This window comes from Herpailurus yagouaroundi, unplaced genomic scaffold (genome assembly GCF_014898765.1).
Source record: "Herpailurus yagouaroundi ecotype Mexico unplaced genomic scaffold, PumYag 67793, whole genome shotgun sequence".
Lineage (NCBI taxonomy): Eukaryota > Metazoa > Chordata > Mammalia > Carnivora > Felidae > Herpailurus > Herpailurus yagouaroundi.
In genome coordinates, this window is record NW_024420586.1 from 2,443,814 (window position 1) to 2,457,815 (window position 14,002).

Below are 14,002 nucleotides of genomic sequence, written 5' to 3' on the forward strand. Positions count from 1 at the left end.
GAACACAACAAGAGGTCACGGTTACTGTTTCCTTTGTATGTGTTCTAATTACTGTCATGCCAACTATTACTTACAGGTTTTGCTCTCATACTGGCCATCGGAGCATCGTCTCTCAGCTCTAGAGCCACCCTGCTCGACTCGACAGTTGCGGGGCTTGGACCGTGAAGATTGCCAGCTGGTACTGCTCTGGGAGGAGTTAATGGTTTCCTTTTTTTTTAATTAAAAAAATTTTTTTAATGTTTATTTATTTTTGAGAGAGAGAGAGAGAGAGAAAGACAGAGAGTGAGTATATGAGTTGGGGAGGGGCTGAGAGACAGGGAGACACAGAATCTGAAGCAGGCTCCAGGCTCTGAACTGTCAGGACAGGGCCCAATGCAGGGCTTGAACTCGGGAACGGTGAGATCATGACCTAGGCCAAAGTCAGACCCTTAACTGACTGAGCCACCCAGACACCCAAGTTAATGGTTTTCTTAAACACACACACACACACACACCCATGTGCACACACACATGTATACTCAGAGAGACACGACACAACATGCATATACACCAATATACACCACGCATACCACACACATGGGCACCAGATACGCTTGAACTGTCAATCAATAATATAAAAAAAAACACAGAACAATTTTTTTAACTTGGAATTTTAATTATGTATATAAATAGCAACATGAGAGTGACGAGCTCTAAGGCTGGACATTATCTCTAGGTGAAAAGATTTCCAATTAGTCCACTTGGAGTATGGTATCACCCAAGATAACAAAGAAGTCTCGTTTAGTTTTTCCTGAAGAAGAAAGCCAATTTACTACATTCAGTACTGACTTCTCTGCCATTTTTTCTGTAGAAATACTGGTTTACCTCATGGAGTTTCCAATGTTTACCTATAACTAAAAGAAAAAGAAAACCATAAGTAAACTGCTAAAAAAAAGAGAGAAACTCTAAAACTTTGCTTTTTGAAAATTCATTAGGTTTAAATTGAGAAGCCATATCAAATCTTTACATTACTCATTACAATCATATGACCGCGAGGATCATAATGAGCCAGAGAAAACTATAATTATTTCCATTTTACAGATGCATAAGCTACAAATCAGAAAGGTTTTGTGTTTCTTCCAAACTACATTCAGATTCTCCACTGGCTGTGTACCTGAGCACAATGAAACAGATGGATGGATAAATGAATAAAGATTAAATGCCTAAGTGGTACAGCACACACATCTCTCCCCTTCTGAAAAACCAAACGATTACATTTCCGCCCACGTGATGAAGGAGAGCATGATTCTATCACTGTTAGTCTGATGTATACCTTTCTTTACATCACCCCATTGTTCTCTTCTGGAGTGGAAGATACATCCTCCAAAGACACACCAAAGACCAAGCCAATTCTTCTCCAGATTGCTTCTTTTCCTAATATGTAATGAATCTACTTAGCAATTTTGGGTTTATAAATATTTTAGAGATATAAATATATCTTTTAGATATAAATACATCTTTTAATATAAAACCAAAAATTCTTAAGTTAAACATGTAACCCTCTAGCTTACCTTTTCTATCTCAGTTTATTCATGTGTTTTGGACTTGTCTAAGAATTCAATACATTTACTGCACTGTCAGAACTACAAACTGAGGTGCCTGGATGGCTCAGTCAGTTAAGCATCCGACTTCGACTCAGGTCATGATCTCAGTTTGTGAGTTTGAGAGCCCCGCGTCAGGCTCGGACTCTGGAGTAGGCTTTGGATTCTGTGTCTTCCTCTCTCTCAGCCCCTCCCCTGCTCGTGCTCTGTCTCTCTCTGTCTCTCTCTGTCTCTCTCTCAAAATTAGATAAACATTTTAAAAAATAAAAAAAAAAAGAACTACAAACTGGAAACAACCTATATTGATAAGGATTCAATAGGCCATGGTAGTCCATACTAGGAAATTAGTAAGCAGCTAAGAGGAGAAATGAGAAAGATCTCTAAGTACTAAGAAAAATATGTACATAATATATTAAGCGAAACAAGGCAAGTTATCTCATTTGTTCAACACAGCTAAACACAGCACTGTCTATGAAGTATTCTTACCAAAAGTGAATGTAAATCTGATTAAGCGTTCAGATCTATCGTTTTATGGGAAATGCAGAGAAGAGCAGAACCGACAGATAAACAGAACGACACTAAATGGATGCACTCAGCCACAGCCAGGATGTGGGATTCTCTAAAGGAAAAATAAGTCTGTTTCTCAAAAAATGAATGGCAAGGGGAAAATGAAGGAGAAGGAACTATTATACTTTAAAGGGGACTTCAGGGACCTTTCAGTCAAATGTAATGGGGAAATGTTGTTTGGATCCTGATTCAAACCAAACAAATGCAAAAAGATAATCAGAGAGATCTGCATACTACCTGAATATGAGATGATATTAACAAATTAGTGGTAATTTCTTTAGGTGTGATGATAAAATTGTGATGTGTTCCCTCATGGAGGTTTCAGTGTACTCGCAAAACAGTACAAGGAATATAAGCGCATTGTGTCAAAAAACCAAAAGCAGGTATGGATGTGCACACATCTACACACAGAGAAAAAAGTCTGGAACGGTATGCCAAACTATTAACAGAAATTATCTCTGGGAAAGGAACAGAGGTCAAGACAAAGTTTAAAAATATTTATCTAATTTCTTTACAACAAATATGCACCACTTTTATAATTGAAAACACCATCTCCAATAGAGATGTAAAAAAATAAAGAATGAAATCAAGGTTGTATGTGCAGTAAGCTGAACTATGGCCCAGAATATTTGGGAAAGATGAAATAGATATTTAGGTAGTTTCCCGGTATTTCAAGTCTCATTGTCCCTGCAGAGAAACATAATTGTATTCAATGTAAAGTCTCTGGAGGGCATAGGTGGCTTCCTGGCCATTCACACTCCAGTCTCTCTTCCAACGGCAGGTCCATCCGATGCACCTTCAGGGCCGCTCCCCAGAGAGGCTGATTCTAGGGTGGGGTGGGGCCTAGGCCTCTGCCTTTTAACAAGCTCCTGCAGTCATTTATTCGTATAACAAAATTTGAGAAGTACGGCTTGGGGTTACTATATGAAGGACTGAGATGTGAAAGAGGATCTGGGTTTGTTCTTTGTGACCCCTAAGGCAGAATCAGGACCATTGCATAAGAGTTACAAAAGGACATATTTTTGCTTAGTATAACAAACAGCTTCCTAAAAATCAGAACTGTCCAAAGATGGCTGCCCTGAGGGATGAGCTGCCTATCAGTGGAGATGAAAAGTTAGAACACGCAGGGCTACAGGGTATTTATGCTTGAGGCTGGCTGGGGGGCCAGATGACTTCTCTCAAATTCTAAGATCTTATGACTCTCTGTGTCTCCAAAACTATGCAGACAGCTTGAGAAAGAAAAACCTCAGGCTGAGGGCTTTTGTGGATTGTAAATAGCAGCCATGATTTATAATCAATGTAGCAGTGATTTTTTAAAAAAGATATAAAAGAAAATTCTTATTCACTGCAGCCAGTTTTAAAATACAGAAAGTTAGGGGCACCTGGATGGCTCAGTCGGTTAAGTGCCGACTTTGGCTCAGGTCATAATCTCACAGTTTGTGGGTCCTAGCCCAGCGTTGGGCTCTGTGCTGACAGCTCAGCACAGATTCTGCTTCAGATTCTGTGTCTCCCTCTCTGCTCCTCCCCAGCTTGTGCTCTGTCTCTCCCTCTCAAAAATAAATAAAAACATTAAAAAATTTTTTAAATATAGAAAGTTATATAGAAGAAAATCTACAGGGGCGCCTGGGTGGCTCAGTCAGTTGAGAGTCCAATTCTTTTTTTTTTTAACGTTTATTTACTTTTGAGACAGAGAGAGACAGAGCATGAACGGGGGAGGGTCAGAGAGAGGGAGACACAGAATCCGAAACAGGCTCCAGGCTCTGAGCTGTCAGCACAGAGCCCGACACGGGGCTCGAACTCATGGACCGCGAGATCATGACCTGAGCCGAAGTCGGCCGCTTAACCGACTGAGCCACCCAGGTGCCCCAAGAGTCCAATTCTTGATACTGGCTCAGGTTGTGATCACTGATCTAGCAGTTGTGAGATGAAGCCCTGCCTTGGGCACCTTACTGAGCGTGGAGCCTGCTTGGGATTCTCTATTTTCCTCTCTCTCTCTGCCCCTTCCCTGCTCACACACTCTGTCTCAGAATAAATAAACTTAAAAAAAAAAGAAGAAAAGGTATAAAAAACATCCACAATTCTACTATCCCAAGATATATACTTAATTTTTTTGTTGTATTTCCTGGTCTTTATCCTTTCTAAAAGTGTATTATGCTATTTTTTTTTCCATTTAACAAGTTTCCATGCAATTAAATATTACTGAAACAACAACATTCCTCTTTATGGATATACCAGAATGAAGTCCCTTTTGTTTTTAAAAAAATTTTTTTAACGTTTATTTATTTTTGAGAGAGAGAGAGAGACAGAGCATGAGCAGGGGAGGGGCAGAGAGAGAGGGAGACACAGAATCCAAAGCAGGCTCCAGGCTCCGAGCTGTCAGCACAGAGCCCAACACGGGGCTTGAACTCACAAACTGCGAGATCATGACCTGAGCCGAAGTCGGATGCTTAACTGACTGAGCCACCCAGGCATCCCTGAAGTCACTTTTTTTTGTTTAATTTTTTTTTTCAACGTTTATTTATTTTTGGGACAGAGAGAGACAGAGCATGAACGGGGGAGGGGCAGAGAGAGAGGGAGACACAGAATCGGAAACAGGCTCCAGGCTCTGAGCCATCAACCCAGAGCCTGACGCGGGGCTTGAACTCACAGACCGCGAGATCGTGACCTGGCTGAAGTCGGACGCTTAACCGACTGCGCCACCCAGGCGCCCCCTGAAGTCACTTTTTATAGCTGAGTATTTAGACTATCTGCAAACTCAGTATGATCTTATCAGGAGATTGCAAGTGCTATCATATAATTTTTAATACATAAAAAAGTAATATTAATATAACTAATGTTCTGTACTTAGCTGGTACTCATGAGTAAATGCTGACCAAATGAATGAAAATAAACAGCGAATTGAGTATAAGACCAGAAGAAATCACACTGATTTTTCTGGCTTCATTTGGCATCCTAATTTTCTCCAGCTTCAGGTTACTCAATCTTTAAAGAAAAAATAATTATACCTATGATTTCCCAATGGCACTTATAATATCTCTATATAATCTTGAGTTTCTCTACAACCGTCATGCATTCAACAAATGTTTATTTAATGACTATTATATGAATACAAGGGTGCCTACCATAGTAAAGTGTTATTTGAGAAAACATAAAGCTAAGAAATAATGGCACTTTTCAACTGTTTGAAATAGTTTTGTAGTTTTGTAGCCAAATACCAACTGTCAAGTTCTAGCTTGCCCAAAAACCCAGATACTTCTCAGGAATGAACACATAAGTGAAGGCACCAAAGCCCACAATTAAAGACAGAAGAAAACAACACCCTGACCTTTATGTACCTATATGAAGTTGAAACCGCTATAATTGATTACATTAAATTATGGACAAGTCATTTCAGCTGGTGCTAACAATGCTGAAAAGAACTACAGACTTCCCTTGTTCTTTACCTGATTAAAATGGGCAGAGCCATGGAGCAGTCTACTTATTCCCAGGTGAATTCTTCACATTTCCTGGCTTATGAAACAAAAAATAAGAATATTAATACAGTTTAAAAAGAAACAATGAAACATTTAAAACAAGAGTGGAATGTCTCAAAGTGCTCATCTTCAGTATCTGGCTGAATACAACATGAAATATTATTATAAGGCAACATGACCCATTTCTGAGTTAACTGAAGGAATTGCTAGGGCTCCCTGAGGGCCCTGCTGTAATAAATCACTATTAATCCTCAGCACAGAGAGTCAGCCAAACGGCTGATTCTATAAAATATCAAATCAAGAGTGAAACAAGTTCTTTACTACTTCATGCCACCATCATTGTTAAAGAATAAAATAAAATAAAATAAAATAAATAAAATAAAATAAAGAATAAAGCTATTCTTCTCTGTGTATCATCCACCATAGGGGTCAAATCACACAACATGTTTACTGAGAAAGAGGTTATAATTGGACCACACCCATTCTGCCTGGCCACCATCTGGGAACGTATAATTAGGTCACGTCAACCACCAGAAGTGATGGAGGAAAGTTTCTAGTAGGAAATGTTCATGTGCTAAATGTTTAAGGCTTTCCTTTCTTTCCTATATGTTTTCAACACTCTAACTGTGAAAACATGTTAATAAGAACTGATGTCCATCAAGGAGCAGAGCTCTCTTGAGATGGCAACCTGAAGACAGCAGGCTACAGGTGAGGAGGCGATGGGGCTGGGGTTCTGTGGTCTAGACTTGGTGCAGATTCTGATGGTAGCCTTCTTGTAGTTAGCCAGGAGAAAGGAGGAACACAGACCTAACCCCGTCATTTCAGAGCATGGCTTCTAGGCAACTCCAGGCTTACTGGAGTGGTTGAAAACTGGTCTCTAAGCACGGTGGTCATACATTCTGGCTTGCCCAAGTCATACTAGTTTATACCCACTGTCCCAGCATAATTAACAGTACCCCCTTTCACTCTCAAGTGTATGATCCTGACTTGGATGATAAATTATACAGTTACCCTATATACAAATCACATCCACTTGACAATGGAGTTGTGGGAAACAAGGCCCTATGTATTGCTTGGTGGATCATCATACAAAAACCATGTCTACTTGTTGCTCCAAACAGAGCTCTATAGGACTCAGTACTGTGTACCTTACTCTATTCCTCAAGAGGCACGCTAACACACACACACACACACACACACACACACACACACACACACACACAGGCCTTCTTGCTGTTGCTCTTCCAATCTGCCAAGCTCTTTCCCAGGATGAGAACTTCATAAATGTATCCCTTGACCTAGACTGGTCTATCCCAATTTCTGCCTGGCTAAATGCTATTCATCCTTCAGATCAAGGCTTTCCCTTGTCACCTACCCTTCCATTTAGATGAGAACCTTTTATTCACATTCATAGCACCCATGTGCTTCCTAATTTGTATAATTCTTTCATTCATGTTTGAATCATTCACTAATATATAAGCTTCGTGGGGTCACAGGATCCCTAGGACCTCCTAGCACACAGTATTCAAACATTTGTTGAATAAACAAATGAAATGCAGTAGAACCTAGCGATCTGATGAGGGTAAAAAAAAAAGTTTGGGTATGTAATTAATGAAGAACAAAAAGAGACTTAAAAAAAAGAGGCTTATGAAGCTAAGTACGATAACCATGTCCAGCAATTGGGTCTGTCATAAAAACCAAAGAGTTCTCTACCTAGTTAAATAAATATACTTTAGGTCTGAATTACCTTAACCTAATGCTCGCCAAGTACTTGTAGTGATAGTCTTATACATTCTACTATCTATATTCACCAACATCTCAATCTCAAAAATCTAAGATGCTAAATACATAAGCTTTTTTATCTTTTGGACATTAAGAAAAGGAGCACATAAAATATTCTTCTAGTTGAGGAAAACAACTCTGTTGCTAGGAGATTTTTCTTGTTTGGTTACGTATCACTTACAGTGTAACAAAACATGACTAAAGAAATATTGAGGCCTTCCACCCTATCACAAATCAGACCTCTCTTGGCAGTAACTGCCATGATCTCAGAAAAAAACAACATGCTGACTTCAAAAGACAGATTGTGATTTAGCACAAGCCAGAAATTAAATTTGTTTTTGCATTTTCAGACAGTTGTATTTGAAATATTTTATAACTCATTCTCCTTATGAGTTAATTTTAATACCTATCAGGTTTCAATATTTTTTAAAGTAATTAATACATTTTATTTAAGACAACATATCTAAAATACTATCATTTCATCATATAATCAACACAAAAATGAGATAATTTACGATCTTTTTATTTGTACCATGTCTTCTAAATTTGCTGTGAATTTCTATTCACAGCACACGCCTCAATTCAGACCAGCTATATTTCAAGTACTCAATAGCTAGTGGCTGCCATATTGGACAATATAGGGCTAGAGGAATAAACTAAATAGCACTGTGATGGTTAGTTTTATGTGTCAACTTGGCTAGGCTACAGAAGAAAATTTTCTTACCACATCCATGAACATGGATGTTAATTTCTATTAGCAAAATCAAAACATTTATTTTAATCAAAACATGCATTGCTAATTAGTATGCACTGCCATGTGAAAAGAGATTTCCAGATAAACCTCGAGGGTACAGCAGCCCACTGAAATGTCTGAGCCCCTCGTCAGTTGATTATTTTGATCAATTACTTAACTTCCCCAAATGCAGTTTCCTCATTTGTAAAATGGGGATAATAACACAACCTGCCTCACAGACTCTTTGTGCACAAAGAGTTTAGTACCCAGGGCCAAGCTCACAGCAAGTGCTCAATAATCATTACCTATCCTATGTAAAAGGTCACTTAGAGGAAATAAAAGGTAAGGATAAATGACCTGTTAAAGACTCCAGTGACATTCCAGTTCACTGGATATGGTACAGGCAAAATCATGCCTCCCCCAAACATGTCTGCATCCTAATCCTAGAAACTATGACTGCTACTTTCCACAGCAAAAGAGAATTAACATGGCATTGGGATTCAGGCTGCTAATCAGCTGACCTTTCAACGGGGAGATTATTTTGGATTATCACATGGGTTCCTATAGTCAAAGGAGGAGGCAGGAGACAGGGTCAGAGAAATGGAACGTGAAAAGGACTCAACTTTCAGTTGGTTGGCTTTGAAAATGGAGGAGGAGGGCTGTGAGCCACAGAAAGCTGCAGCCTCTAGAAGCTAGGAACAGCCCTCAGTTGGCAGCCAGCAAAACAGATCTTGATCCTACAACCCCAAGGAACTGAAGTGAATTCTGTCAACAATCTGAATGAAGGAGGAGATGGATTCTCCCCTGGAGCCGCCAGACTTCTGACCTATGGAGTCTAAGATAATGTAAATTTGTATTACTTTGAGCCAATTTGTGGTCATTGGTTGTGGCAGGAATAGGAAACCAAAACACTGGTGGGGGGGGAGTCTCTTGGCTAATGCACATAAGCCCAATGGTTCCATTTTCCATCAAGAGATACTATCTTCTCAAGCAGAAGCAAAAATGTGCAGTGTCACATGACATCTATCATGGCTAGCATGTGCTAGAGTTATTTGATGGGTTTCTGACATGGATAAATTCATTTAGTCCTCAAAATGGCACCATGAAATACTACTCCCATTTCCCAGAGTGCTGCAGCTATTTCCCAAGGTTCCAAGGGAACCTTGTAAGAGGCAGGGCGGGGCGGGGCGGAGCCTGGAGCGCCCACTCCAGAGTCCACTCTCTTGGCCATCAGGCTATGCTGCATTCTGCCTTGTCCACCTTTCTGATACCAAAGTGTTACGCCTTTCAATAAAAGGAGATGCTCCCCACCACCCAGTATTTCCATCTTTTTATTTTGCTAAGTAATGAAGCTTAAAAAAAAAAAGAAAAATCAGTGCCTGGTACTTTTGTTTCTTAGAATTTTTAATAGCAAAAGCTAAAGAAGGCACAAAATCAGAACAAATTTAGCTTTATGGAAAACCCACCATATTGCCCTTATTTTTATTTGTATTTTATTGTGTTGAGGACACTTAACATGAGATTTACTCTCCTGACAAATTTTTAAGTGTCTGATACGGTACTGTTGACTATAAGCACTATGTTGTAGAGCAGATCCCTAGAACATATTCATCGTGGGTGACTGAGACGTTATAGCCGTTGAAGAGTAACCCCCCCATTTCCCTTCCCCCCCGGCCCCTGGCAACCACCATTCTGCTCTCTGGTCCTACGAGTCTATTTTAGATATTTCATATAAGTTGAATCATGCAGTATTTCTCCGTTAGTGATAGAAATATCCAAGAGGATCATTTTGAAACCACGTAACTTACTCAGAGCAAGACTTGAGTGTGCTTAGCAAGCTGAGGAATTTGGAATGGAGGAAGAGAAAGCAGGGCATATTTACTCAGGGTGGTGGCTGCTGCTTCCCTTTCATTTTCCTGCTGAGCCAGCAGGGGACTGAACACAACTATTAAAAGCCCAGCTTCAGAAGTTCTGCTCAGTTTTCACATTAGTAACAGGTTTATATTTCTTCATGTATTTTCCTGCCCTTTAACGAATTATGAAGATTTTACTTTTTAGTTATTGTTGGCCTTTAACAGTCATTCTACAATTCCTTCATAGTAACTTGTTACATCTTTTTAGAAACCTAGTGAAAACTAAACATGCCATTTGCGGAGACACACTGCTGTGTTTGACTAATTAGAGAAGAACTCCAAAAGGGCCATCTGTGGGCCTGGGGCCTTGCACCCACGACTGGCGTCCATCTCGGACACTCAGACGTTGGGCTGATACTAATCTGAAAGGGTTTCATATTAGCAATGGACAATCAGTAAATAGTTGCAGGCTTTTATTAAGCTCCTAGATTCAAAGAGTGAAAACCACAATGGAAAAAAGTCAATAAAACCAACTATATTAAGAACTTCTGATGCTCAAAAGACACCTGAACTGAAAAGACAAGCCTCAAACTAGAAGACATCTGCAAACATGTGACCAAAAACATTAGCATCTAGGAAAAAAATAAAGAACCCTTATAAATCATTAAGGAAGGAACAAATCAGTCATACAATAAATGGCCAAAAGACATGAGTAGGTGTTTCAAGAAGAGGAAACCAATAAACGTGAAAAGATGCTCAACCTCATTAGTGATCAAGGAAATGTACATTAAAACTACAATCAGAAATTCTGAGGAGTGCCTGGGTGGCTCAGTCAGCTAAGCGTCTGACTCCTGATTTCAGGTCAAGTCATGATCTCACGGTTCGGTTCATGAGTTCTAGCCTTGCGCCAGGCGCTGTGCTGACAGTGCAGCCTGTTTGGGATTCTCGGTCTCACGGTCTCTCTGCCCCTCCTGCACTCACTCTCTCTCAAAAATAAACAAACAATGGGCTAAATGGGAGATGGGTATCAAGAAGGGCACTTGTTGGGATGAGCACTGGGTGTTATATGTAAGTGATGAATCACTAAATTCTATCCCTGAAATCATTATTATGCTATACATTAATGAACTTGGATTTAAATTTAAAAAAGGAAAAAAGAAATAAAATAAACAAACATTAAAAAAAAAGAAATTCTGAGATGATTTTGACATGCCAGATATCAAGGAAACCATCACAGACTACTTGGGGATCATGTCAAAAGTGCTCAAAGCCAACTTCTACTAGCCAGAGGGACGATTTGAATTTTAATAAGGAATAAGAATTACAAAACATTCAAATCGAAAATGTATAAAGCAATAAATTTATGATGATATTAAAAAAATTAACTGGTCACTGTATGTTAGCCAACTTGACAATAAATTATATTTAAAAAAACCCAACTAACTGGTGACCTTCTGAGGATGAGTGGGAACCAATTCATTATTTTGAAAATTGGAAACATAACAAAAAATGTTATGGAACACAGGAAGCATTTGTCCTGTCTTTCCTATAACTGGGTAACTAAATGGCAGATGAGGGAAGTGGTTCTTTATTTAAATATTCTAGCTAATATGTGAAAAATGACATGGCAGAGGTAGAATATAGCCATTTTCTAATCCCCGGTGAATCAAAGGGTCTCGGCATTGCTAACACCAAAATAGCAAAGCAAAAACTAGACTTATGTGCCTACGTAGACCTACAGCCTTGCCAACAGGTTCAAACACGAACCTCATCAAGCAATCATCTGGATCCAGCTGCCAATCTGCAGGAAATGCAGAGAAGACAGGAACATGGTCAACTGCACCTTATGTGTGACATCAGCAAAGCTTAAACCAATGGAAACTCTCTAGGTCCAATATGCCAAGTTCTTTTAAGTTTACTTATTCTAGACAGAGAGAGAGAGAGAGAGAGAGAGCGAGCAAGTGGGGGAGGGACACAGAGAGAGAGGGAGAGAGAATCCCAAGCAGGCTCTCAACTGTTAACGCAGAGCCCGATGTGGGGCTCATACCCATGAACCGTGAGATCAGGACCTAAGCCAAAGTCATATGCTTAACCAACTAAGCCACTCAGGCACCCCCTGCCAGGTTCTTTTAATAGATACGTTGTAAGGAAAATAAAAAGGTGGAAGGGGAACCTGTAGATTTAAAGTGATTTAAAAAGAGGGGGGGAAAAGACTTAAAAGGGTTTATATAAAGTCAGAAACACTAACAGGCAAAACTAAAGTGACAAGGTGATAAAACCACAAAGGAAGATAAGGAAGTTATTACTCTAAAAGGGTACTAGGTAATTTTGGATGGAGGGAGAGGACTGTAACTGGAGTGGGCTACATGGAGGGGGTTCTGGGGTGGTTGGTAAAGTTCTTTTTTTTTTGTTTTGTTTTTACATGATGGTCACAAGGGTGTTTGCCTTATACTAACTCACTAAGCTGTAAGAAATGAATTGAGCACCTTGAATCTGGCGCCTTAGACCACTTGGCCATCCTGACACCCTATAAGAAATGAACTGAAAAGTTGTTGCAAGAAGACACATTATTGGGGCAACCAGAGAAACCTGAATATGGACTGCATAACTAGGTAGTATTTATGTAAATATTTATGTACCTTTCCTCAGTGTGATAATGATATTGTGATTATATTAGTGAATGCTCATGTTATTTGGAAATATATGCTGAATTAGGTATGAGTGGCAAGTGCAATGATACCTACAACCAACTCTCAAATAGTTCAGAAAAAGAAAATACAGGCATGTGTGAGTGCCTACACACACGCAAAGTAAGAGGCAAAGCAAATGTAGCAAAATGCTAATTGCTAAATCTAAACCAAGGGTAGAGTCATTGTATACTATTTCTGCAAGTGTTCTGTAGTTTTGAAATTTTTTAAAATAAAATTGGAGAATAAAGCAACACACACACACACCCCAGAGTGAAGAACTATTTTAAAGCTACCACAGTGGCAACCGCTTCGTAAGACTACTTGGTATCATCTAGTAAAATGGATGTGCAGACTCTATGAACCAAGAAAGCTCTGAATAAACCGTGACACATGTACAAAAATGTTCAGAGCTGTGTGTGCAACAATATACTGAAAATCACCAAACTAGTCATCAACATAGGTATTTTCCCCCAAAGGAATATTCTACAGCAGTGAAAATGAATAAACTATAGCTATATATGGCCCGTATTAAGGGGACAAAACAAGTTACAGAAGAGTACATACAGTTAAGACTCCATCTAGATATACTCTTTATATTTATTTGTATGTATATTTGATATCTTTATATTTTATTTTTTTTTTAATTAAAAAAAAAATTTTTTTTCAACGTTTATTTATTTTTGGGACAGAGAGAGACAGAGCATGAACGGGGGAGGGGCAGAGAGAGAGGGAGACACAGAATCGGAAACAGGCTCCAGGCTCTGAGCCATCAGCCCAGAGCCCGACGCGGGGCTCGAACTCACGGACCGCGAGATCGTGACCTGGCTGAAGTCGGACGCTTAACCGACTGCGCCACCCAGGCGCCCCATTGATATCTTTATATTTTAAAGGCAAAAAACAGACAAGTTCAACTACAGTGTCTTATGAAAAACAGGGAATGAAAAACAAAATTCTGGAGAGTAGTTCCCTCTGGGGAGGCAGGGCAGGACATGGAGGGCATGGAGAACTTGGAAGACATGGGCAATTTCCTATCTTTTAAAAGGTAGATGGATGGTTGGTATATATGTGGTCATTATACTGTTGGATTTTAAACTCTGTGTGCATGTTTGTAAACAGAGTTTATTTATTTTTCCAAAGATTTTTTTTTTAAGGTAATCTCTATACCCAATGTGGTGCTCGAACTCACCACCCCGAGATCAAGAGTTGCATGCTCAAATGAGCCAGCCAGGTGTCCCTGTAAAGAGAGTTTAAAATCCAACAGATACTGTCTATCTAAAAAAAAAAACAAACCCAAAAACAAAAAACAACACCCTAGACCACACTA

General features: G+C 39.4%; 1 protein-coding gene across 1 annotated transcript in view; it reads right to left on the reverse strand.

The window, feature by feature from the left end:
* Positions 1-632: 632 nt before the first annotated feature.
* Positions 633-14,002, reverse strand: part of APOO (apolipoprotein O) — a 57,670-nt gene continuing 44,300 nt past the window's right edge. The window contains exons 8-9 of the mRNA XM_040468717.1: positions 5,591-5,657; positions 633-893 (exon numbers count right to left, since the gene is read on the reverse strand). Of these exons, the coding sequence (XP_040324651.1) occupies positions 5,622-5,657 (36 nt within the window). The 3' untranslated portion in view covers positions 633-893; positions 5,591-5,621. The remainder of the gene's footprint in view (positions 894-5,590; positions 5,658-14,002) is intronic.